General features: G+C 55.9%; 1 protein-coding gene across 1 annotated transcript in view; it reads left to right on the forward strand.

Annotated features, from left to right (window-relative positions):
* Positions 1-1,561: 1,561 nt before the first annotated feature.
* The window catches only part of RUNX3 (RUNX family transcription factor 3), a 48,137-nt gene continuing 24,149 nt past the window's right edge, over positions 1,562-25,549 (forward strand). The window contains exons 1-3 of the mRNA XM_068159127.1: positions 1,562-2,201; positions 3,249-3,405; positions 8,348-8,452. Coding sequence (XP_068015228.1) covers positions 1,941-2,201; positions 3,249-3,405; positions 8,348-8,452 — 523 coding nt within the window. The 5' untranslated portion in view covers positions 1,562-1,940. The remainder of the gene's footprint in view (positions 2,202-3,248; positions 3,406-8,347; positions 8,453-25,549) is intronic.

Below are 25,549 nucleotides of genomic sequence, written 5' to 3' on the forward strand. Positions count from 1 at the left end.
TGGGGGCACCGGGGTAGCCGGGTACCAGGATGGGGTCGTACCGAGCCCTCAACAAACTCGGTCCGGGTCTGACAGGTCCTTCCGCCCCGGAGCTCCGGGGGGGTGTGTGGGTCCCCCCCGCCGCTGCTGAAAGGGGGGTGAAAAATAGAACGGAACCCGGCGGTAGCTTTCACCTAAAAAGGGCAGAATCTGAGGGCCGGTAACTGCGGGAAACATGCGGGGCAGGCGGCATCCCCCCGGGGCAGCTTGAGCTCTGAACTGCCCACGCCACCGGCTCGACCGATCCGGCTCTCCCCGGGGGGCGGCCGGTGCGACAGCCAGCGCTGCCCCGGTTGTTAACGGCTCGCTGTCGGTTTGCTCCTTCGAAATACAGAAAAATCCGCGATATTCGTTTCGTTGAGGCAAACCCGGGAGGTTTCTGGGTCTGGCGAGCAGCGGGATGCGGAGCGCGATCCGGGTACACCCGTCCAGGCATCGCGGCTTGCGGAGGAGAGTGCTGCCTTAGTTTGTGGAGGGAGTTCAGGAGAAGGGGGGGGGTTGGGGGGGGGGGGGGGGTGGTGTTGTGTTGTGGGGGGTGTCTCCGGGTTAATTTTGTTTCGGTTTAACGAAAAATCGCTTTTCACACCGCGCAGCCTAGAGCAGGGAATGCTGCGACCGAGCGGGCTCCGCTCCCACGGGCCGTCTCGGTCTCTTAACACCGTCGGCAGCCCTTGGTGGAGTTCAGACCCACCAGGAAACCACCGGGCAGAGAAACCTCAGCCTCATCGCCGGTTCTGCCCCCCTCTTCTCTCCCGTCCAACCCGCGGTTCGGCGTTTCCGCGGCCGCGGCACGGCGAGCAGCCGTGTAGTGGAGCAAACTGCTGCCTTCGTTGTGTTCCCGCAGAACCGTGGCTTCGCCACGAATTTTCTCGCCAACGATTCCGGCCGGAGCCACTGGCTCTGCCCGCAGCCGCAGTCCCGTAGGACCTACCGCGGGCACCGGAGGCTGCGGGCGCTCCGGGACCGCCAGAGATCGAGGCGGTTTTCATTTATTTGGAGGCAAAAAGTGGAGACTGAAGAACAGCGGTTTTCATCGAGCTACCCGCGTCGGGGACGCGAGTGCCAGTGGTCGCCGGTGGCTGCCCCGCGGCCGCCGCTTCCCCCTGTCCCTTCCCGGCCGAGCCACCGCGGGGAGGGGGCAGCGGCGCGTCTGGCAGAGGGGGAGGCGGCAGGGTTCGCGCTGTGTTTCCAGTCTCTCTGCACGGCAGCGGCTCCGGCCCCAAACCGGCTTCATCGCGCCCCAAAACCCTCCGGCGGTGGCGGCGGCGAGAAGCCACCGGGGCCCCGACGTGCGACCGCCCCCCCGACCAGACCCGCGGGGGCGTGGGTGCCTGGCCACGCCTCTAGCGGGCGAGACCACGCCTACACCAAGAGAGACCACGCCTCCTCATTAATGACCAAGCCCCTTATCCCCGCAGGCGTTAGTTGGTGGGCGGAGTGAAGGACCCCCCGCAGCCCCCTCCCATTGGCGCAGCGCCCCGTCCGTCAGGGCACTGCCCGCCCCCCCCGGGGCCGGCAGTAAATACGGTACCGGGCGGCGCGGCTGACACTTGGGAGCTGGTTTTCGGGGCCGCCCGGCCGAGGGTGCCCGAACGCGACGTGGCTCTGCCGGGGTTCCGCACCGCCTTTCCCCGGGCGGGCCGGACGGGACCGCAGCGAAACCACCGGGAACGAAGCCCGGAACCGGGTGGGAGAGAGCAACCCGCGCTGTTCTTCCCGCGCCGCCCCACCGAGGACGGTGATCTGTCGGGACGGAACGAGGCAACGCGGGGCTCGGCCGCCGCTGCCCCCGCCGCGCCCCGCTACCGAACCCCGTCTCAACCGAACGCTGGGCACCGGGCCCCGCCAGGTCCCTCCTCGTACCCCCGGGCCGCGGCGGCTCCCTGACGCCCGCCGTTGTGATGCGTATTCCCGTAGACCCGAGCACCAGCAGGCGCTTCACACCCCCCTCCACGGCCTTCCCCTGCGGTAAAATGGGCGAGAACAGCGGGGCGCTGGGGGCCGCCGCACCGGGAGCCAGGGCTCGACCCGAAGTACGCTCCGTCGTGGATGTACTGGCCGACCACGCCGGAGAACTGGTGCGAACCGACAGCCCTAACTTCTTGTGTTCGGTACTGCCGTCCCACTGGAGGTGCAACAAGACGCTGCCGGTCGCCTTCAAGGTAAGCGGTGAGCTAGGACGGGGGGGAGAGTCTGTGACCGGACGCGGGGCTCCGCTGGCTCGGAGGGACCTCGCCCGGCTCCGGGCTTGCCCTTCGCCCAGATCCACTCGCCTTTTGCCCTCCGCCTCTTTCACTTTAACTCGCTCCTGACATCACCTTCACAAGAGAGCCCGGCTTATTATTTTTAATCAAGTCTCCGCATTGCCCCGCGGTCACAGCAGCTTAGATATTCTGTACAGTTAGGAGCTCTCAGGCAACTTTGAAGTTTAATGAGAGTGGAGGTTAATTACTTTCCTGGGAGAGAGAGAGAGAGAGAGGCAGGCGAGGCAGATCTAATCTGCAAAAAGAAAGCAGAAAGCTGAAGCATCGGCACCGTGTTGCGCTCCCCGGGCTCCCCGCGGCAGCCCGGCTCCGCTCCATCGGGATGGGATGACCCAAAGGGGCATCCCCGGCCCGGGCATTCCCGCTGCTGCGCTCCCAGAGCTGGGGCGTATGGGAACGGGGTTGAGGCGAGGAAAGCCAAAAATAAGAGTGGGGAGAACCGGGGGGAGACAGGCAGGACGGCCCTGGACTCCCGAGGAAGCCAGAGGGGACGGGAAAGGGTTTGCAAATCGGCTTCCCCTGGCCATACCGGTGCCGACAGACCGGGGTGTTGCTCCCCTTGCAGGAGGTTCCTTTTCGGCCTCTCCGCCGGCTCCCTATGCCTCCCCGGGCCGGGCGCGGAGTTACGAGGCCCTGGTGGCGGCCGCCCTGCTCTCGGCAGCACTTATTTTTCTTCCCCCGCCCAAATTCAAACAAAATAAAAGCACCAAACCCCCACGGTGGCGCCGAAAACCGGGCGACCACCCCTCCCCATCCTCTGGAAGCCCCTTGTTCCTTTTAACCCTTTTTAAAGCTCATTTCCCCCTTCCTTTAGCCTTCCTCGGAGATTCGAATTGCTTTTGGTTTTGCTTTGGTTTGGGGGTGGTTTTAGGGGTTTAGGTTAGGGTTTTAGGTTAGCTCCGACCGCGGGTAGCTTTAGCCTAAAATCCTCTCGTCTTGCCCTAGGTCGTAGCTCTGGGAGATGTCCCCGATGGGACGGTGGTGACGGTGATGGCAGGGAACGACGAAAACTACTCGGCCGAGCTCCGCAACGCCTCCGCCGTGATGAAAAACCAAGTAGCGAGATTTAACGACCTCAGATTTGTTGGGAGAAGCGGCAGGGGTAGGTACCGGCCGGGAAATGGTTCCTTTTTTATTTGGCTTTTTAGGAGAGAAAAAGGGAAAAAATGGGGGAAAGAAAAAAAAAAAAAACCCAACGAAAGGCACAAGCTTTTCTATTTTAACTAATTTTATTTTAATTAATTCTAGTTTCATTTAATTCCATTCCATTTTCACGGGGTGTTTCTCTCCAGCCGGTGGTTTTGTTGCTGCGGGCTGGGTTTGTCACGTTGGGAGGAAACCCCCAGCCCCAAAGCAGATCCCGAGCGGGATGCAGTAGGCATGCAGGAGCAGCCCCAGACGACGCCCCCCGCCCCGGCTCTGCCCTCCTCAGCCCTGGGTCTTCCCTTTGCCGAGGGTTAAGGAAAAGACGATACAGGAAAAAAAAAAAGAAGCAACTCGTTGTAAAACCTGCGCTGTAGGGTGAGGCTGCTCCTCTCAGGTGCACGGGCTGGTAAGCAGCCCCTTTCCCGCCCCCCGATTTTATCCCAAATCCTCATCAAGAATTTAACCCCAAGTATTCCCGACTTTATCCCGAAGCCTCAAAAAATTTACGCCAAATTTTTCTCGATTTTGTTCCAAATCTTCAAGGGTTTAAAAATTGAAGCCCGAATCCTCCCGAATTTCTCTCGTCAGGGAGATAATTGGAGGCAGCGGTGTCTGGGTGGTGCTGCCCCCTCCGCAGGTGACGCTGCTCAGGGATCAAACCCACCTGGCAGCTGGGCTTGGAATGGTGCAAAATCCAGGATTTCAAGTCAAATCCTAACCCAGAGCTCGGCAAGGAGGGACCGCAGCGGGCAGGGGTGAGGACAGGCTCCGCTCCTGCGGGAGCCGGGCAGGTTTTTGGGTGCTTTTGGGGGAAGATTCGTTTCTTTTCTCCAAGTTTTGTTGCATGGAAAAGCAAGAGGGGAAATCTACTTTTTGGTCATGGGGGTTGACTCCATCGTTTAGCCTTAACCGGATCACGCTGCCGGCTTTTCCCAAACAAATAGTGGAGGAAGCGGGGCTGTGCCGTCCCAGGAGAGGGGAAATAAATCCTCCAAACCCACGGAACTGCGAGCGGGTGGTGGGAGCAGAGCCTCTCCTTCCCACCGCATCCCCAGCAGCCGAATTCTACCTGGGTTTCAAAGCGGATGAAGGAGAATCGCAGCGTTTCATCCCCACTAAACGCTGTGGAGCGAAGCACTTTAGTTGCTCATTTAAACCAAAAGATGAATATTACATTTTAATGGCCATATGGCAGCGTTCTCGCCGAGGCTTCGAATGTATACACACAATGTCGGATATATTTTGACTTCTCTGCATTAATTAAGAGCAGTGATGTTAGGATTTATTTGCATGTAATAACTGTTTACTTGTTCCTCTTTATGAAGCTGGAATAGTTTACATTCTTTCATACATTTCCTTTTTCCTGTTGGCTCCTTCTCCATCTCGCAGTTTCTTTAAAACTCTGCACTTAACTGGTTGCAGGTTGATGGATGGAAAATGTTTTCCTCTTTCATGAATTAAGCTTTCATTTCTGTAATCAATTATTCTCTTAGGCTCGTTTCTTTCTGGGTTTCGGGAGGGCTTTTTTGTTGTTGTTGTTTGGTTGGTTGGTTTGGTTTTTCTTTTCTTCATTCTCATTATACAAATCTCCCAGCTGAATGCAACCCAAGCTCAGCCTGACCCTTGAATTCATTATTAACTCTGCTCCTCTGCAGTCCCAAGCTCTCAATTAACAGTAGCTCGCTGTCTCAGGAAGCACTTGAGTTGAAGAGACTCTTTCCTTGGGCAGAGTCCTGGCCAAGGCTCATTGCAGCAGTGGAAACACCTCCGCTGCCTCGAAAAGGCTTTGGGGCGAGGAGACTCACTCCAGTGCTGAGCTGCTTTGTAGCATCTGCTGAGCACTAACCACCCCTGGGGTTGGTGTGGAGGTGGCACGGTGAGGTTTCCTCTTAGGGTGAAGCCTGTTTTGAGCTCCCCGTGTACGGCCGAGCCCTCCCCAGCTCTTTCAGACCTATTTAACACGGGGGGAAAATCGTTTCTGTGGCCTGCCTTTTTATATATTCTGAATATCGCACTTAATTTCACTTTCTTGGCTTCATCCCTGCGAGCCTGGTGCTGCTTTCGTTTATTCTGGCAGAAATTTGAATTTGCTGCAAAATATTTCGTTGGAGCAGAGCTGTGTGTGTGTGTTTGTGTCGCTCGGTGCGCGGACGTGCGCATCTGTAAACACGCACAGCCAGCAGCAGGCTGAGCTGCGGCAGCCCTTCGAACCCGAAGCTGTCAGGCTCTCGTTTCTAATCACGACCTGAAATGGTGCAGAACTGGGCGGTTTCAGAATTTAACGGTTTGGGGATCGTTCTCCGGCAGGGTGAGCTGGGAAGAGCAGGTCGTTCCCCGACCGCCTCCAACATTATCATCCCTCTGTGCAAGAAAACAGGGGGGGAGAAGGATGCATTTCCTTCTATGCTTCGTTCTAAAAAGTAAAAGCAACCCCCCAAAACCCCCTTTTCTGCTCGGATTTCAGTGTAAAACGAAAGCCGAAGCCAGTAGGATGCTGCTCTCCCAGCCACGACATTCCCCAGGGAGCCGTAGGTGCGTCCAAACCCACCCAGGAGCTGGAATCCAGCCCCTCTCAGCCGGCAAACTGGGTGGGAGTGATTAGCTTCAGCTCGGCTTCCCAAGAAGGCGGGAAGTGAGTAAAAATGATGCTGAGTAATAATTATCATTCTCGATTCATGGGAGGATTTCTGAGAGCTGGTTAAGAGCCCTAAAAATGGCCTGGCTGGCTCTGCGCTGCAGCCGCCCTCCCTGGAGGGCTCTGCAGAGAGCAGGGGGTGGAAAACCGAAGTGCGGGGAAGTTGTTGCCCATGGAGAATAAAATATTCAAAATCTAAACCGAGGTGATGCAGCAGTTCGCAGGGAGCTGGGTGAGGAGCTGCGGGGCTCAGGGTCGTGCGGCTCCCAAGCCGGACTTGCCTGCCCGCTGCCGGCTCCTTTCCCTTCCCTCTCCTCCTGCAGAACTCCCTAAATAATTACTCCTAATGATCCTCATCCCTGCGCTCCTGTTCTGCAGAGATTTTGCCAACAAACCCTCGGTGCCGGTTGGTTTTCACTCGGCCGTGCGGGCAGCCGGGAGCCTTCACGGGGCGCAGGCTGCGGCTCCTCCGCGCAGGTTGTCGGCGGAATCATTCCGCTGGGGATTCAAATCGCGCTTGGGAGGGGGGAAAAAAAAGAAACAGCAACAAAAAGTTTTGGGGCAGAAAATGAGCTGAAACTTTGTGCAGCGTTTAGTCGTGAGGTAGGGCAGAGGTTGGTGTTTGCTTGCCGCGTTAAAGCCGGCATTTCCCTCTTCAACGCTTCCACGGAGGAATTCTCCCACCTGGGGTAACTGCAGGATGTCCTCCAGAGGAGAGAATTTCCTTTTCCTTTTTATTATTTTCTTTTATTATTATTTTCTTTTTAATTTCTTCCCCCTCTCCCCCCTCCCCTTTCCTTCTGGCAGTACAAACCGTGGTTTGTTTTACTGTGGATACTCTCAGGTCCAGCCCTGTAGACAGATGATAGTCTGGAGCTGAAAAACCCCTAATCCCTTTAGGGGAAAAGGGAAAGGAGTTGGTGGTTTCTTACCGCATTTATTATTTGGGAAATAAAGGCTGGAGGAGCTGAGGGCTATTGCCCAGGCATTCCCAGCCTGATTCCTGCTGGGATTTATACCTCTGAAATACTCAATGCCTTTGAAATCCCACGGTGATTGCTCTCGGGGGTTGGTTAGAGTGGTTTGTCCCTTGCGTGTGCAACCTCCCTCCTTTACCCGAGGGGATCCCCAAACCAGGGAGGCTGCAGGAAAGCAGCGGTCCTTCCCATGGAGAAGTTGTCCTGATCTCCTGCAGCCTCCCCATTAGCTGGACATGGAGAGGGCAGAGGATATGGGATGGGGATGCCGAGGCTGCAGGATGAATGGGGTTGGATTTCGGATGGGTGCTGGGAGAGGAAAGGGGAATGATGAGACCCTCTGTGATGCCAAACCGGGGGTTGGGCTGCAGATGGAAACCTGTGGTGCCACGGTAAGGGTTGGGTTTGTGCAGAACTGGACTTCCAAGAACTTTTGACTGCTTTGCCCCTGCTTTTTAAAGGTGACAAGCTTGGTGCTCCAGAAGCTTCTCTGACAGCCCCCATGGTGGTGTCTGAGCACTTTCCCCGACAGCAAGCTCCTGCTTTGTTGTCAGGGCTGGGACAAGGGGACAGTCCCCACAGCCAGCTGTCTGGTGGCCAAAGCTGGCCAGGTTCAGCTCCAGTTCTGTAGTTTCCAGTTTCTAGTCCTGGCCCCCCATGCATGGGTACCTGAATGGCCAAGACCCTGCTGCAGATCCCCCCCAATGTCCCTGCCTGGGGGCATGCAGGGCGCCAAACCCACCAGTACCCCCCACAAACACCAGCACCTACAGACTGATGCCACCTCACCAGCTTGCTCTAGCAGGAGCATCCCATGGGTGCCAGGACCCAAATCCATCCCCCAAGGAGGGAGTTCTGCATCCAGAACTGCATTTCAGGCTTGGATTCCCATGAGAAAAAAAGGGGAAGCATCTAGAGTGGGAAGGCACCAGGAAGCTGCTGTGGGTGGAGGGGTCAGTATGGGGACAGGGCAGGGGGAAGCAGGGGACAAGTGACTTTTTGCTCTAGGAAGGTCCTGGCTCCTGCTCTGAAGCAGGTCCAAGGCTGTCTCTGCTGCAGCCAGCTGAACCCCAGCGGGAGCTGGCCGAGCTTTGTGTCTCGGCAGCGACGTCTCATAAAACTAAATGATGTGTGTGGTGGGGCTGGGTGGCTGTGGAGACTTGTGTCTGAGCTTGCTCCAGCAGGAGCCTTCTGCTCCCACAAGACCTGAACCCATGTGAATATCCTCATTTCTCTTATCCTGTGTGTTTTATTGTTTCCCCCCTTTCTCCCACCACCTCCTGCAGGCAAAAGCTTCACCCTGACCATCACAGTGTTCACCAACCCCACCCAAGTCGCCACCTATCACCGAGCCATCAAAGTGACCGTGGATGGACCCCGGGAGCCGCGGAGTGAGTGATGTGTTTGATTTGGCAGCACTGAGAAATGCTTTGGGGAGGGGGGGAAGGAGGGGAGTGTGTGCAGGGGGCCAAGCTCTCCATGGCCAAAGGATGCAGGATGTCTCTGCGGCCAGGCAAAGGCAGCCAGGACAGGCAGTGTGTGGAGATAGGGAGATGGTGGTGGAGCTGAGTGAGCCCCAGGAGCACACAATGCAGTGGGCATGGCTTGGCTGCCTGGATTTTCTCTCCTTGCTTTGCTGCTCACTCTCTCTGTGCTCCATACCCCATCCTGGGGGGGACGATTTTATTGCCCTGCTCCTCGTGGTGGTTGGGGCATGTGGGGGGGCAACACTTTGGACTTCAACAACCAAACCAGAAAGGACTTGGATCTGGTGCTGCACAGAGGGGGTTAGAGAGCCAGAGATGCTGTGCCTGGCTCTGGGGGCTGACTTGCTGTTGAACTAAAACTGTTTGCAGGTTTCCTCCACACAGCGCTTGTGTTTGTCTGGCCGTCCTCACGGGCCCAGGAGAGCTCGATGAGAGCCTTCCCCTTTTGGTTAGCGGTGGTTTCGCTTTCGGGTTGTCAAAGGCTCTGGCTGGCAGTGCCCGTGGCTGGGGGCTGCGTTGCCTGAGAAAACCAAAGAGATGATTCAACCACAGAAATGTCTCTGTTTTGACCGAGTAGGCTCCTGGGTGCAGGCTGGTGCCTCTTGGCTGAGGGTGGCTCCTCGGGGAGGTGGCTTGGGTTGGTTTTCAGCGTCGGGCTGGTTTGAGCTCACCTTGGCAACTCTCATGACCCGAGGAGGGCAGGGAAATGCTCTGGTTCTGTTGCCTGGAGGAGTTTCCTTTTGCCAGGAGTAATTTTTCTTTTGCTCTCTGGCATCCCCAGTGGGGTGGGACCCCTGCTCTCGGGCCTCCATCTACACTTTTTTGCTCCATCTCCATCCTCCTGCTCACTCAGCAGCACCCCAGGGACTATAAAGCAGAGTTTGTTCCCTTTGCGTGTAAAGCAGCCGGTGCCCAAATGGAAGGGAAGCTGCTTGAGCCTTCTAAATATGCCTCAGAAAACATTTTCTGTTGATGCTGTTGTTGGGCCGCTGCTGCCCCTTGATGTCAGGCCAGGTGGAGGCTGTTGCCTCGGCGAGGGGGTTTGGTTTGCGTCGGGGTTGTTTGGATTTTCCTTCCCCCTTTGATTTCTATTTTGAAGCACGGGAGGCTTTCCGGGAGCCTGTCGAGCTGCCGGGCTGGATTGGCAAAGCCTGGGCTTGGGCAAGGCTGGTGGTTTTTCTTTTAAGCCCGAAAGGACAAGGCAGGGCCCTGTTGTGGGGCTGCGGTGGTGATTAAAGGTAGGTCGTGGTGGGCGCTGAGCCGCTGGGACCGGGCTCGGCCCGGGCCTGGGAGGGAAACCAGACAGGACTTGGGCAGGGGATTTCACAACACTTCCAAGTCAGGAATAGAAACCAGGTCTCCTGACTCCTGGCTCAGCCCTTTATCTACTGTATCAGATCACCTTTCTAGTAATAATAACAATAATCATGCTCATCATCAGGAATACATAAATAATAATACAAGGTGAGATAGTTGCCACTCCGAGCGTTTGGTTTGCTCTGATTTTGCCGATAGCCAGCGCTGGCCAACCCCTGCTGAATCATTCCTGCTCCTCCTGAATTTCAGCAGCTCGGCCCCACCGCTCCCCACCTTTAATTTCTCTGATACAGAGCTGAAGGCTTCGTGGCCAGGGCAGGGAGCTGGGGGCTGAGCCGTGGGCACGCTCGCCCGGTGCTGTTTGGGTTGGGGCTCTGCCTTTGCTTGGCACAGCTAGGCAAAACCAGAGGCTGGAGCGACTCGCCCTGGCTCTGCCCTGCTGTGCCCCAGGGGTGCCCTCCCTGGGATGTCTCCCAGGGCTGCAAAGTCATCAGTTTTCTGCTTTTATTTCTTTCTTCCTGATTTGTGGATCTTGAGATGTTTGTGCTGGAGGTGTAGGCTCCTTCAGGATGCCTGAGTGCTGCTTGTTCACTGCTTCCCTTGCCTTGTGTGGACCCCAAAGTCTGAGCTCTCCCCTGTCCCTGCACCCCTACATCCTAGAAACTGCTGATTTGAAGGAGTTCAGCCTCCACTTGTGCTGTGCTGGATGAGTTCTTCAGATGAACATAGTCTTGCTGCTTGGGAAGGTCATATTTTTGATACCCAGTTTAACCCCGGGGCTTAAACTGACGATTGCTGAGAGTCCAGGGGGATTCAGAAGGGAAAAAAACCAACCCAAACCCTTATGGCTTTTTTTTTTCTTAATCAAATCCCTTTTTCTTTCCTTCCCTCCCCCCAAGTCCAAATCCCTTTTTCTTCTCTTTCTTTTCGGTTTTTTTTTTGGCCATATTTTGGGTTGTGTTTTCTAACGACCACGCAAACCGAAACGAATAAATTCGCTTTTGCCCTTCGCCCTCCCTCCCTGCGGTGGCTCTGCCGAAACCCTCGGTGTGGAACCGAGCTGGGCTCGGCGGTGGGAATCCAAAGCGGCTCTCCAGGTTCACCTGCCGCTGGGTGGCTCTCTGGTTGTAGCACCCCGGAGCGCTCCGGCACCCGCCGGGCTCGCCGGCCGGCCAGCGGAGCCGCTTGCAGCCCCCCTAACAACCAGCCTCGGCCGAACCTGAGGGGTTTGTGCTGCCCGGCCCCTGCTTGGCTTTGCCGGGTGAGAGCTGCCAGCAGGAATCACTCCTTTTTTTGGCTGCATGTCTATGTATTATCTATGTTTTAAAATACGTCTGTGTGAATCTGCCGCTACCTGAAAGGAGGTCGGAGCCAGGTGGGGGTTGGTCTCTCTTAAGTATCGAGTGATAGGATGAGAGAAAACGGTCTCAAGTTGCACCAGGGCAGGGTTAGGTCGGCTATCAGAAGAAACTTCTTCGCTCAAAAGGGCTCTCAAAGCCCGGCCCAGGCTGCCCAGGGAGGTGGTTGAATGCCCATCCCTGGAGGTCTCTCAAAGAGGCAGAGCTGTGGCGCTGAGGGATGTGGTTTTGACCCAGCCTTGGTCGAGTCAGGGAATGGTTGGACTGGAGGATCTGAAAGGGCTTTTCCAAGCAAAATGATTCTCTGATTCTATATATATCTGTGTGTAAAAAAAGAACAACAGCAACAAAAAAGCCCTATATAGGGTTTTTCTTTCCTCCTTTTTGGCTGGAAATGAGTAGGACCTGGTGTGTGTTGGCTCCTGTTGTGCAGGATCAGCACTGGCCGGGGCTGGAGGCTGGCTGTGGGGCTGGTGTGAGCGGGCAGAGAAGCACCCTTAATGGGGAAAGAATTGGCCATTTGTCTTGGCATCCTGGGAAAGCCCTGGGCATCGTCTTCTCAGATGCGGTGAAATTCCTCCGGCGAATGTTCTCGTGGGGTTTTGGGGCCAGAGACGTGGCTGGGCTCCACGCCCCACCTCTGAGCATCCCATTCATCTTCTACCCCTGTCCCATCGCTTCATCTTTAGCCCTTGAGGGAGTCTTTTAACTCAAGCCGTGCCCAGAAAAGACACTTCTGAGGAGCTTGAAACCGAGCGGAGGTGGGCGAGAAATTGCCGGGAAGCGGCTGACAACCGGAGCCCCTGGTGGGGCTGGGGGATGAAGCCTGGATGGGGGGAGCAGGAGAGCTGCGCCGCGGTGTTAAAGCCACCCGAGGATGTTTGTTTGAAGGACCCAAAGCCAAGGGAGGAGCGGCGCTGGGGCGTGTGCGAGGCTGATAGCAGCAGCGGCTTTGGCCAAGTCCCGGCTGCTGCGCTGCGGTCCCCAAGCATCCCTCGCAACCCATCCCTTGGGCTCCCTCCCAGCCTCCAGCTCCCTCCAAGAGATTTCTTTTCCTTTTTTCCTTGTGCTCAGCCTTTTTTTCTGGGTCAGATCTGGAGAGGAAAAGGACATTTCCCCCCCCATTTTTTTCCAGCTTGACACCTTAGCTCTAAACAAGCTGCTCCCCGGGTGCCAAGTGTTGACATACTTTGTGCAAACAGGAAGTAATAAAATATTTGAACTTCCTGTGGAATTTCCTTCTTTTTCTTATTTTTTTTCCCTCCTCCCTCCCCTCTCCCTCCTTCTCTGCAGTTCTTTATTTAGCAAGAGCCTGACTCTAGCCGAGCTCCAGCCCTCGGTGCAAAGCCCTCTCTCGTCCACAGCTGCTTGCAAAACAATCCACAAGAGGCAGAACATGGAAAAATGAATAGCTGGAAGCTATGCAGGGATGTTTAGTCTGTTCCTGGCTGAACAGGAGCATCTCCAGGGCCTCCTCCTCACACCCACCTGCTGGCTGCCATCCTCTTGCCCCTCCCTTTGCCCCTTCTCTCCCCACTGCCTAAATCTCCTTTATCCCTAACCCCTTGCTGCTGATTTCTGACCCATTTCCTCCTTGACAAGGCAGCAGAGGAGGGGACCAAGACGACTTCATCACCCACCGTAACCCTTGTGGGGAAGCACATCTGTACCCAGCTGTGCTCTCCTGGGGTAAACCCCATCTGGCTGTGGGCATGCAGAGAGCCTCAGGTGCTGGGCAGGTGGGGGAAGGGGTGCAAGGCAGCCACAGCAGGGTGACAGTGCTCCTGTGGTGAGGGCTTGGACCTCTCTGAGTGTCAGGTTGCTTTCTGAGGTCTCATGCTGTGTAAGTTTGGGTGAATGGAGCTGGTTTTCTTCACACCCCCCGGCTAAGAAGTGGGTAGAGGAGGGGGGAAGATGCTGGAGAGAGGCACTGGAGGCTGCAGCCCCTGCCCAGCAGCATTCACCTCCCTGCTCTTTCACTGCAGGTTAATCTTCTGTCCTGGGCTGAATGATGCAATGGAGAGGGTGAGGAAAGGGGACCTGAAGAATGAGGGGCTCCCCCACATCCCCCTCCTTGTCACCCCCTTGGCCACAGCAGTGGTGTGAATGCTTGTGGTGGTGCTGGTGATGCCTGTTGGTGTCACCCACCCTGCCCATCCTGGCTGCCTGCGTCAGAGATCTGCTTTCGGTTGCGTCCCTGCTCGGTGTGGCCACAGCGAGTGCCAGGAGCATGTCCCCATCCTGCAGTGCCTGCTGGGCCACAGCTGGTAGGAGGAGAGTGATAGGAAAAAGCATTTCATATCCTCCATCCTACCATGCTGGCCCCACAGGGCTTTTCTGGCTGGGCTCCATCCTGCTCGGGCAGAAATCACCTCTGTGGCCAATTTCCTTCCCTGAAAGGCTTCTTCTCCACCACATCCCTGGGAAGGGAGCAATGAGGCCGTGCTGGGAGTGCTGTCACCCCAGAGGGGACAGCCTGAGCACCTGCACCCCCTTCACACAGCACATAGCTGGTGGGTGGAAAGACTTCTCACCTCCCACGGCTCTGAGCTGTTTCCAGGAACAGTCACTTTCTGCTCTCACCTTCTCGAGAGCCTCAGCTGGCTGAGGGCTTCCCTCCCTCCCTCCCTGCCTGCCCCTTGCACGCGATGTCAGCCTGCCCCACAGCTCTGCCCCCTGCCCCCAGCCAGGAAATGAAGAGTCTGGGATGGGCAGAGGGAGGAACCCTCCTTACCCATGCCTTTGAGTTGCTGCAGGGGAGGTCTAGGTTGGATATTGGGGGGCAAATGTGTTCACCAGAAAGGGTCAGCAGGCACTGGCACAGGCTGCCCAGGGGGGTGGTGCAGTCACCATGCCTGGAGATGCTCAAAAGGTGTTTGGGTGAGAAGCTGAGGGCCATGGTGTCAGAGTTGTGTACAGGGAGATGTTAGGTTGTGGTTGGACTTGAGCTGAAGCTCTTCTCCCACCCCCCAGTTCTATGGGCAAGGTGTTGGTGGCACCTGGGGTGCTGGCAGTCAGTGGGCAGAAGGCTGTGGCCTGGCTGCCCTTGAGCAGCCCTCTTGCATTGGGCACTCTTGGCTCCAAGTATGGGGCAGAAAGGCCAAAAAACCTGTGAGAAAAACTGAGTGTGAAGGGGAAAATCCTGTCTGGAAGTGCAGCTCCACCACTCTTGATAGGAGGATGCTGGCATGGCTGTGGAAGAAAGCTGTCCCTGGCCCCAGCTGCCCCCAGCCCCACTGCAGGGGGGTGTGGGGGGCAGGCAGCTGGTGCTGCCCATCGAGTACTTTCAGCTGGAAAAGCCTTTAAGGATCATCAGATCCAAGCATTGAGCTAACACCACCATGGCCATCAAACCATGGCCCAGGCAGTGCCAGGGCCCAGCTGGCAGCCAGGGAGGAGAAGGGGTTGGCTCAGCACCTTGCTGGGGGTGACACATCCCTGGCTGTGGCTTCTTTCTCCATCTTGAAGCCACCTTGATAGAAAGCAGCTCCCTGAACCACCCCAACCTGCCTTGGACCCACCAGCCCAGACACACCTTGGCAGCGCTGCCCACACCTCCTATCTCACCACCTCCATCTCTCTTCTCATCCCACGCCCAGCATCTCCCTGGCCCCAGCTCCTCAAACCCCAGGGTGTCTGCAGAGCAGCCTGAGAAAAGCCTTCCTCAAGTGTTCTTTCCCCCAAAGTTTATTCTCTAACTAATGTCTGTAAGGGGCATTTGAATCCTTTTCTTTTTCCCTTGAGCTCTGAGGAGTCTCTGCTCTGGGGTTGGCTTTTACTAATCCCTTTTAGTGGCTCCTCCAGTTTGAGGCTAGAGAGGAAAAGGCTGCACAGGACCCTGCTAGCAAGGCAAGCAGCACCCCCACACCACTTTCCCCATCCCTCATGGCTGCACAGTCTGAGTTTTACAGGCAGAGGTGGCAAAACTCCACCCCATTTTGCTTAGGGAGGGGAAAAGAGGCAAATTATTCCACCCTGGTAAGCAGCATAAGCTCTGCAGAGCCCTCAGGATGAAGTTAACAACCAGAAATCACCAAACCCCCCTCTGAGATGGTGCTGCCCCTCTTTGAGCCTCTCATCCTGCCCAGTTTGACCCACAGATCTTGGGCAGGGGACCGAGAGGCTGAGCACTTGGCTGTTATCTGCTGTGGGCTCCACTGGGAAGCTTCAGTGCTTTAATCCAGGTGGTTGCAGGAGTGGAGCTGATCCCTCCCCACCCACTGTCTCTGCTGGGCACCAGTCTTGACCCCCAAACCAGCTCTGCTCCCCCCCAGGCCCTGAGCCTGGTGGGGATGTGTTTGCTTGAAGCTTCGCTTGAGGCTTGCCCAAAGCTGAGGCTGTGCCATGGCTGGGGGAGTCCAGAGAGCTGAGTCAGCTCCTTGGTGCTCCCTGCCAGCAGGGCTCAGGCTGGGGGGGTTGGGGGGCTCCCCATGGTGCTGTTTGGTTTTCCTGGGCTCCAGCAGCTCATGACTCCTTCAGTGGTATTTTCATGCCCTGCTGGCCTAAATGCCATCACAAAAACACACAGCAGTGGTTGGTAGCTTGGGGAGTTGGCTCTTTCCTTGCTAACCTCTGGGTTGTGCTGGCTCTGCAAGCAGCAATGGTTTCTGGAGAGGCTTCTGACTCCTTGGGCATTGCTTGCAGCAAAGAGCAGCAATTTGGGGCTTCCCTCATTTGCAGAGTTTTGGAGGAGGGTGGGGGGGAAACCAAAGAAGGAAAGATGCAGCAGAGACATTCCCATGAGTTCATTCATCCACCCCATCCCAGCTTCCTTTTGTGGCAGGGAAATTGCTGGGAAAGGCAGAGCTGCTCTTGGGGTGCCAGGCTGGTGCCAGGAACCCCACAGCAAGGCTGCTGCTTGCTCCACAGCCTGGGGGCTGGGGTGGTGGATTTTGGCCAGGATGCTTTGTTGTGTGGACCTGTGCTGGGAAGGGCTCCTGCAGATCCACACCACCAATCCTGCACTGGAAGGGGGGAGGGGGAAAGCTTGCCTCGTGGTTTTGTTAGGATTCAAAGCAGCTTTGAGAGGAGATGAGGACCTGGAAGGGCTCTGTGGGGCTTGGGAGCATTGCAGGGAGGTTTGTGGTCCTCTGGGCTGCCAGCTTCATGAAACCAGTTGGTGAAATCAAATCTGCAGCTCTCCCATTGCTGGGACAGGGCTGAACTGGGATCTGCTGAGTGGTGGAGATGAGTGTGGGTCAGTGAGGCACAGCCTGAAATAGCTGAGGAGACAGACAAGGGAGTGGGGCAGTTGGATGGGCTTGTGGGATGGGAGCCAGAGAGGAGCAAGAGCAAAATGATGCCCTGCTGCCATATCCCCATGGGCAATTTTGGGACCCCCCAGCCTGCAGTGTGCCCAGGGCAGTGCCAGCCCACATCTGCTGAGCCTTTTACCCTTGGGAGATCTGCTTCAGCTTTGGCAAACCCTTGGAGAAGAGATCAGCAATTATTAGAGGGTCTTGAGCCGCTCAGGAGCTCAAATGGAGACCTAAGACAGGGGCTGTGTGGTGCCAGCATTGTCCAACTCCAGATCTTTATCTTGGCCAAGAGGCTTCCTTGTGGGGATGTGTAAAGCTGGGACTGCAGAAGTTGCAGTAATTAAAAGCAGGCTGAGTGCTGAGGTGCTCCCCTGGGGGGCTGGATTTGGGTATTAGCAGGGTGTTTTGGTTTACTCCCTTGCTTGTCCTTAGCTAGAAATAAACACACAGAGAGCTCCCAGTTTGCTCTGGAATTACAGAAGGGGAGGAGTGAGAAAACAAAAAGGAGGAAATGCAAAGGGGAGAAAGGGAAAATACAGAGGCAAAATAAACCCCAGAATGAAATCAATCAAACCAACAGCGCTTACAGAACTAAGTGACCTCCCCACTTCCTGGGCAGTTGTCTGCTGCTGTGGAGTTGCTCTAATTTGCTCTCATTTAGAAGCTGCTGTTTAACATAAGCTCTTTCCCACTTCTTGAGACCTGTCCCCTTCCCTGGGGAGGAAGAGGAGGAAATCCTGAGTGCCACTTTGCCACTTCCCTATTAGCTCTCAGGCCTGCACAGGCTGCAACCTCCGGAGGTGGATGTTTAAAGAGACCCTGAGGGCTCCATGCAATCATCTTGGAGCTTCAGCATTGCTCTGAGGGTCACAGAATCGTGTGGGTTGGAAAACACCTCCAAGACCAAGTCCAACCTGAGACCCCCATGGCCACCAAGCCATGCCCCCAAGTGCCACAGGTTTCTTGGACACCTCCAGGGCTGGGGACTCCACCACCTCCCTGGGCAGCCTCTGCCAGGCCCTGACCACTCTTGCAGGACAGAATTTTTTCCTGCTCTCCCACCTAAACCTCTCCTGGTGCAACTTGAGGCCATTTCCTTTTGTTCAAACCCACTGTGATGCTTTCTTGTGGTGGCACAGGAGGGAGGGTGACACTGCTGAGGGACACCAGGCTAAGCCTGACCGTGCTCCAGCCTCCAGAGTTGCCAGTCTGAGCCCACCTGGAGCTGGTGGTCTCTTTCTCTCCTCAATGATCCAGCCCTGCATGGAGCAGCCTTACCTGGGGAAGCAAAAGAGCTTTGGATCTGGTGTAGGGGTCTTGGGGTGTCCTGAAACAAGGCAGGCATGGAAAAACTCCTCAGTGCTTTAACATTTGACTTTTATTGCTGTTTGCTCTGCTGCCCCTCCAGCTGCTGGCGAGGTTCTCAGTGCCTGGGATGAGACACTTGCATGGATGGTGCCTGAGAGCCTCCTGCACTGATCTCCTTCAGCTCCATCCCACCCTTCCCTGTCCTGTTTGCTCTTTAGATAGAGGCAAATGAAAAGCAAAGGCTTGGCAGGGTGAGGGGCTGGGGAGATGGCACAGCACTGGTGCCATCACTGCAGGTCCCACCAGGCAGCTTGAGTGGAGCACCCACTCTCACCCTCCAGCTCCTAGATCCCTTAAGCACCTCCCTGCACCCCAGGAGCTGGGACCTTCCCAGAGAGTGGCTGTGCAGGAGGCTGAGGCTGAGCCCACATCTCCTGGAGTTTGCAGGGGGCTGATGGGGCAGCAGCTGGCTCTGGAGCGTGAAGGGCTGAGGAGGAGCTGGCTTGGGGCTGCCCAGTGGATGCTGGAGCCCTTGCAGCTCAGTGCTGGCTGAGCAGGAGGCTTGCTTTGCTTGCATTCTGATCACTGATGTGTTTTGATCCCGGGGGGGTGGAAATTTGCACCCTTTGGTATCTGCTGAGACCGTCCAGGGCATAGTTTTCCTGCAGAGGCAGTTTGGGCTGCTGTTGATACATGCATGCAAAGCAATTATCTTCAACTACCTCCTCCTCTCATCTCTTCTAGGCACTGCTATCCACTTAACCCCTTCGGGGTCCAATCCTGCCAGGGCAAGGGCAGGGGGAGTCATGGCTCAGCTCTGAGCTGGGTGGGTAAAAATCCTCTGGGGGAAGAGCAGCCCAGCCCAGCCCTGGGTTTCTGTGGGTTGAGTTGGGTTGGGCAGGGCAAGATCCCCAGGCAGATGTGTGACCTGCTCAGCACCCCCAGCATGAGGACATCTGGGTGCTGGGGAGGTGCAGAGCAGCATTTAAGACCAGGCTGAATGAGCAGCTTGGGCTGGTAGGAGGTGTCCCTGCCCAGGGCAGGGGGTTGGAACTGGATGCTCTTTAAGGTCCCCTCCAGCTCAAGCCAGGCTGTGACTCTTCCCTGGGGAGAGCACAGAGGGGACAAAGGCTGCTTGGCCGTGCTCAAGGCCAGGGCTTTGCATCACCCTGCCTCCCTCAGGTGGGATTTGGGAGCTCAGGAGGGCAGTGAGAAGGATCCCAGAGTGGGGGAAAAGAGAGGGGGGTGGGGATGGGGAGTGAAGAGTCAGTGCTGAAAGGCAAGTTTCGTTTCAGGGAAGACAACAGCTCAAGGACCAGAACTACCCAACCAAACCACAAGATCACATCAGATGTCAGGGCAGGACACGTCTCATTTCTCCCTCTCAAAAGGCCTTATCAGCCCAACCAATCACTTTAATGATGTGGCAGAGGGAGGAAGAGGATTTGACTCAGAGTGAGATGAAATTTAGTTCCGAGGACCCTTCTCTTCCGCTGCTGGAGCTCAGGCACCTGCTCTGCAGCCAGCCCCAGATAAATCACATCCTGCAGCGGAAGGGGCTCAGACGAGATCTGGCATTGCTCTATCTGACTCTGTCCAGTGAACCTGAGCACAGCAGCAGGAGAGGGGAGGAAGAAGAGGGACCCAGCAGCAGAAAGCATCCCTGATGCCTGTCCTGGCCTCTGAGCCTTCCCACTGAGGAGGTTGGCAGCGAGAATCATTGGCTTGGAAGGGAGCCTCGAAGGTTTTGTCCACCCCACCCCCAAAAGTGTGCAGGGACTTCTTTAACCAGGTTGCCCAGGGCCTCAGCATGTTTGACCTTGAGTGTGTCCAGGGATTGGGCCCTCCACCACCTCCCTGAGCAACCTGTTCCAGCATCTCCCCACCCTCAGAGTAAAGAACTTCTTCCCAATGTCCAACCTAAACCTAGTTGCAGTTTCAAACCATTGCCCCTCCTCCTATCACTACAGGCCCCTCTAAACCAGACCCTCCCCAGCTTTCTTGTAGCTCCCTTCAGGCACTGGCAGGCTGCTCTAAAGTCTCCTTGGAGCCTTCCCTTCTGCAGGCTCAACAACCCCAGCTCCCTCAGCCTGTCCCCTGAAGGTGCTGAGCAGCCCAGCTCCATGCTGCTGTGCCTCCTTGCACGGAGGTTCTCAGCTGAGAACATCCCAAAACCACATCTGGGAGCAGAGAGCAGCTCAGCAGCCCTGAGCTGCCCAAAGCCAGGAGCTCAGCTCGGTGCCCACAGCTGTGGTCAGCCTGGGTGCAGCTCTGCTGGGCTTGGCTTTGGAGCAGCAGCCTTGCAGAGAGGGCTGAGGGTGCTGTGCAGGTAGCATTGCTCTGGGGCTCCTGCTTCTGGGGCTGGCTGTGTGTGCTGGCAGAGCTCAGCAGGAGCTGTAATTATCTGACACAGCAGCCAGACTCTGGAGATGGAGCTGGGAGCTCAGTCCTGGGATCCGGGGGATATTAGCATGAGAATGCCAGGGCTGAGCTCCAGCTCTGTCCTAGGGCAAAGGGGAAACCCAGTGCTCAGCACCCTCAGACCTTGGGAAAGCTTGGGTCTGCGGTGGGTTGTGCTGTGCTACAGGGCTGGAGAGCCTCTCCTGGGAGGATAGGCTGAGGGAGTTGGGGCTGTTCAGCCTGGAGAAGGGAAGGCTCTAAGGAGACCTGGGAGCAGCCTCTCAGTACCTGAAGGGAGCTCCAGGGGAGCTGGGGAGGGTTTGTTGTGACAGGGTAAGGGGCAATGGACTGAAAGTGGAGCAGGGTAGATTTAGGTTGGACATTAGGGACAAGTTCTTTGCTGTGAGGATGGGGAGATGCTGGAACAGGCTGCTCAGAGAGCTTGTGGACAGCTCATGCCTGGAAGTGTTTTAAGAGCAGGCTGCGTGAGGCTTTGGGCAACCTGGGCTAGGGGGAGGTGTCCCTGCCCATGGCAGGGGTTTGGAACTAGAGGACCTTTAAGGTCCCATCCAGCTCAAGCCAGGCCATGTCTCCAAGAGCACAGGACCAGCTGGCAGAAGCTGTTGCACCCAGCCAGCTGCCACCCTGCCCTGCAGCATCAAACATCTCACCTCCATTAGCTGCAGCATGGCACATTCCCTGCACAGGTCTGAACCCAGCAGCTGGTCCTTTCCACCCTGGGCAAAGCATCCTGAGGCAATGTCACCCAGAGGAATGTGATGTGCTTGCCCTAATGGAACAGGTTATTAAGTAGGGGAAGAACCAGCTCTGCTGGTACCACACAGGTCCCATCTCAGGTTGTTAGATAGCAGGCACTGGATTGGCATCACTCCACTGATCTGTGTGGTGACAGCAAACATCTGCAGCTGAACCTCTGATCTCAGGCCTGGCTGAGGCAACACCAGCTGGAGGGACTTGAGATGTGTCTTGCTTCCTCCCCAGCACCCAGTGAGCTCTGTGACTCAGGGGTTTTGCCTGGTTCCACGGGAAGAGGGGCACAGCCCACCAAGGGGTTTGGCCTTGCTGGACATGGGAGCAGCTGCAGGGCAGTCAGCAGTGCTGGAGGGGTCTGCACCCTCCTGAAAGCTGCTGCAGCTCCCACAGCTCTGCCCTGAGCTGCTGCTTTGTGACATGCAAAGGGGGGGTGGGGAGGGAGGTGTGTGAGAAATGTCTAGCTCTGCAAATCCAAACTTTCTGAACCCCCACCCCCACCACTCTGCACTCTCAGAGTCTCCTTTTCAGAGGTCCTTAAGGATGGGAGGAGGCAGGAAAGACCTCGTGGGGGTTTTTCAGTCAGGCACAAGTGAGCTAAATGCTGAAACCTGATGGATTTTACCCAGTCTGTTGCTGAGAATTCCACTCCCCAGCTCTCTCTGTGCCCTAAAGTGCTCCCAAGAGAGGCCACCAAAATTTGGGGTGGGGGGTCCCAGTGCAATTAAAAGCCACCAAATAAAATCTGGGGGTCCTCCAGTGCAAGGAAAGGCTCCAAAATAAAACCTGGGGCTCTGCTCGTGCAATAAAAGGGCCACCAAATAAAACCTTGGTGTCTCCCAGTGTAATTAAAAGCCACCAAATAAACTCTGGAGGGCTCCCAGTGTAATAAAAGGCCATCAAATAAAATCTTGGGGTCTCCAAGTGCAGCTGAGAAAGGCCACTTCAGGCTTTCTCAGCAGCTGCCCCACTTGCCAGGCTTGCCCCACATTGCAGGGAGAGAGACAAAGGGGAGGGACTCTAACCCATAAGTGAGAGGAGATTAGGGGCTTGCAAAGCCAACTAATCAATACCAGGCTGCCCAGAGCCAGCATCACTGCTGCTGCTGGAGCTTCAGACAGCAAAAAAACCCTCCTGTAAATGCAACATATCTCTGAGCTTCCTGCCAGCTGGCCAGGAGCCAGCCTATTTCCTTCAGAAAAAGGGAGAGGAGGGATATTTATTTTCATCCTTTCAGAGGCAGCCAATTCATCTCAGACCACCACCAGCCAAAGAAGCTTGCAAAATTAGCAGCAATTTTTTTTTCCCCTACCATTTTTTGTCTTTTCTTCCCTCCCCCTTTTATTTTGGTTGGGGAGGTGGGTTGAGAATTCTCTTCCCTCAACCCCTTAAAGAATTCTCTTTCCCCAACCCCTCAAACAATTCTCTTCCCCCCCAAACCTCTTAAACAATTCTCTTCCCTCCAACCCCTCAAACAATTCTCTTCCCCCAACCCCTCAAACAATTCTCTTCCCCCCCAAACATCTTAAACAATTCTCTTCCCCCAACCCCTTAAACAATTCTCTTCCCCCCAACCCCTCAAACAATTCTCTTCCCTCCAACCCCTCAAACAATTCTCTTCCCCCAACCCCTTAAACAATTCTCTTCCCCCCAACCCCTCAAACAATTCTCTTCCCCCAAACCTCTTAAACAATTCTCTTCCCCCAACCCCTTAAACAATTCTCTTCCCTCCAACCCCTCAAACAATTCTCTTCCCCCCCAAACATCTTAAACAATTCTCTTCCCCCCAACCCCTCAAACAATTCTCTTCCCCCAATCCCTTAAACAATTCTCTTCCCCCAACCCCTCAAACAATTCTCTTCCCCCCCAAACATCTTAAACAATTCTCTTCCCCCAACCCCTCAAACAATTCTCTTCCCCCCAACCCCTCAAACAATTCCCTTCCCCCAACCCCTCAAACAATTCCCTTCCCCCAACCCCTCAAACAATTCTCTTCCCCCACCCCATCAAATATGATTTTCCTCTGGCTGCTGGAGCAAAGCCTCTGCCAGGACATGCGAGCCCAGTGCATTGCGACACACTCCTCTTCCTCCTCCTCCTTCTCCTCCTCCTCCTCCTCTCCAAGCTGGAGGAGGACAGTAGCAGCAGTGTCTCATGAAAGCCAGAGGAAACCAAAGCAAAGCCTGGCCGTGACTGATTCCCCTTCCAAATGGCGTAAGCAGCCCCACTTCAAACATGTGAAGAATGAGTTATCTGTGCTGGGCTCTGCCGGGCAGCTCCTGCCCAGCGCTTTCCTCCTCTCAGCTGCTCAGCTGCAGTTTTTGGAAGTGGCCTGAAGTAGTGCTGGCACTTGCTGGCTGCTGCTGCTGCTCACCAGAGCTTGGTGGATGCCTCCATCGTTCTCCATGGAGAGTGTTCAGGTTGGAAAAGGTCTTTAAGGTCGCTGAGCCCAACCAGAACACAGCAACCACAGCCCCCAGGTGCCATGCCCACAGGTATCTTGAACCCCTCTGGGGATGGGGACTCCACCACCTCCCTGGGCAGCCTCTGCCAATCCCTGTCCACTCTTGCAGGGAAGAAATTCTTCCTAATATCCAAGCTAAACTTTCCCTGGTGCAACTCCAACCCCTTTCCTCTTGTTCTGTTGCTGGCTACTTGGGAGAAGACAGCAGCACCAGCCTCACTGCAGCCTCCTCTCGGGGAGTTGTAGAGAGCAATGAGCTCTCCCCCTCAGCTTCCTTTTGAGCTGGAGCCCCAGCTCCCTCAGCTGCTCCTCATATGATGCCCTCAAACCCCTCACCAGCCTCATTGCTCTTCTCTGGACACCCTCCAGCACCTCAATGTCCTTCATGTCCTGTAGCACCCAGAACTGCCCCCAGTACCCAAGCTGTGCCCTCAGTCCCTTCCAGCTCCTGGCACCGAGGGCAGCCCAATTCCCATCTCCACACTGTCCTCCCCTCTCTCTCTTTGTCCTTCTTGGCTGGGAATTTCCCATGGTGAGTCTGAAGCTGGAGGTGGGATTCCAGGGGGGAAAACCTGAGGGATGTTCAAGTGTTGTGCTGCAGGAGTGCAAGGCTGAAACCACCCCAACATCTCCTGTCAGGGACAGGCCCTGCTGCTCCCAGGGCACAGGAGTTTCACATGGGGCTTGTTTCTGGAGCACATGCTGGGACTTGATAGTCTAGCCAAGGCTCAGACTGGGGAAAAAATTCCAGCCTGTGCCTTGCATTGGTGTGCCTCTGAAGTGCCTGTTTTGAGGGCTGCAGGAGGGATCTGGGAGGTGTTTGACGCACGGAGACAGAGCTTTAGCCGCTGCTGATTGCTTTCTTGTGGTCCACTCTCGTGGACATGTAGAGACTAAGCCCCTGGGTTGTGTGCAGCATGGCAGCTCAGGCTGCTCTTCACCAGCTCCTCCTTGGCTAGGCTGTGGAGTTTGGCTGTGAGGAGCAGAGCAGAGCCTTTGGTGGAGGCTGGTGGGGGGCTCGGGGTGGGATGCTTGGAGCCTTGCTTTGAAGCTGGCCAGGCGTGGGCCTCGGGGGCTGCTGATGGCTCTGCTGGAGCTGCAGCCCCAGCCCACACTACCATCTCCTGGTTCTTGTCTCCTCCTCGGTGGAGCTAAGGAAATGATCTGCAAATGTGTGTGCAGCTGAGCGTCTCCCCCCTCAGCTGAAGCACTCCATGTTTCCTCTGCTCCAGCTTGCTGCCAGCATTTCACAGCAAGGTGCCTGGGGAGGGCCAAGCCACTTCCCACCATCTGCTCTCCTGTCCTGTGCTAGCACAGGGCTCTGGCAGCGGATGGGGACAAACGTGACACCCAAACCTGGAGCCACTGAGGCTGGAGAGTAGGCTGTGCAGCTCCTTGTCCCTCCTGCCTGGGACCCCCTCTACAGCTCAACACAGGTCAAGAGGAGCAGGACCCCCAGGCAGTGCTCGTTTCAAATCAGATCTGCCAGCTCTGGGCTGTTGGCATCACTCAAGCCAGGAAGCTCCTGGAGCCCCTGGCTACCTTTGGCCAGCTTTATGTTCTGCATCCCAGTGATGGGAGGGGAAGCAAACTCCTTTTGGTGGATCCCCATGGGCACCCCCTCCACTGCTGAGAAACCTCATCCACATCCCAGTTTCAGAAGCCACCTCAGGTTGCACACTTCTAGAAGGAGGAGCAAGAGTCTGTCTGGCCTCTGAAATGTTTTAATGCAGAAAGCATGTTTGCAGCTCCCAGCTTGGAGGGGCTGAGCTGCAGAGCAGCACACACTGCTCCGCTGTCTGCATTCCAAGGAAACACCCAAAACTTCCAGCATGCTTCTTATTAGTGGCCTGAAGTGTCAGGTTCACATCCAGCCTTCCAGCTGGGAAGTGTTCAATGGGATGGTTTGTTTGATATGCTGATAGGGATCTTGTTACCACATCGGGATGGAAGGTGATCTGTCAATGTTTACTTCATGTCATGTTCAATATCAGGCTGGAGCCCTTCGGGAACCTGAGCCAGCTCTGGAGCCCTTGTCCTGTTGACACCAAGTGCCCAAGGTCAGAGGCTGCCAGCATTTTCTAGCACTGAGGGCTGAGGGTTTCCATAAACACTGACCTGCCAG

Source organism: Melanerpes formicivorus, unplaced genomic scaffold (genome assembly GCF_026170545.1).
Source record: "Melanerpes formicivorus ecotype bairdi unplaced genomic scaffold, bMelFor1.0.p_v2 SCAF_45, whole genome shotgun sequence".
Lineage (NCBI taxonomy): Eukaryota > Metazoa > Chordata > Aves > Piciformes > Picidae > Melanerpes > Melanerpes formicivorus.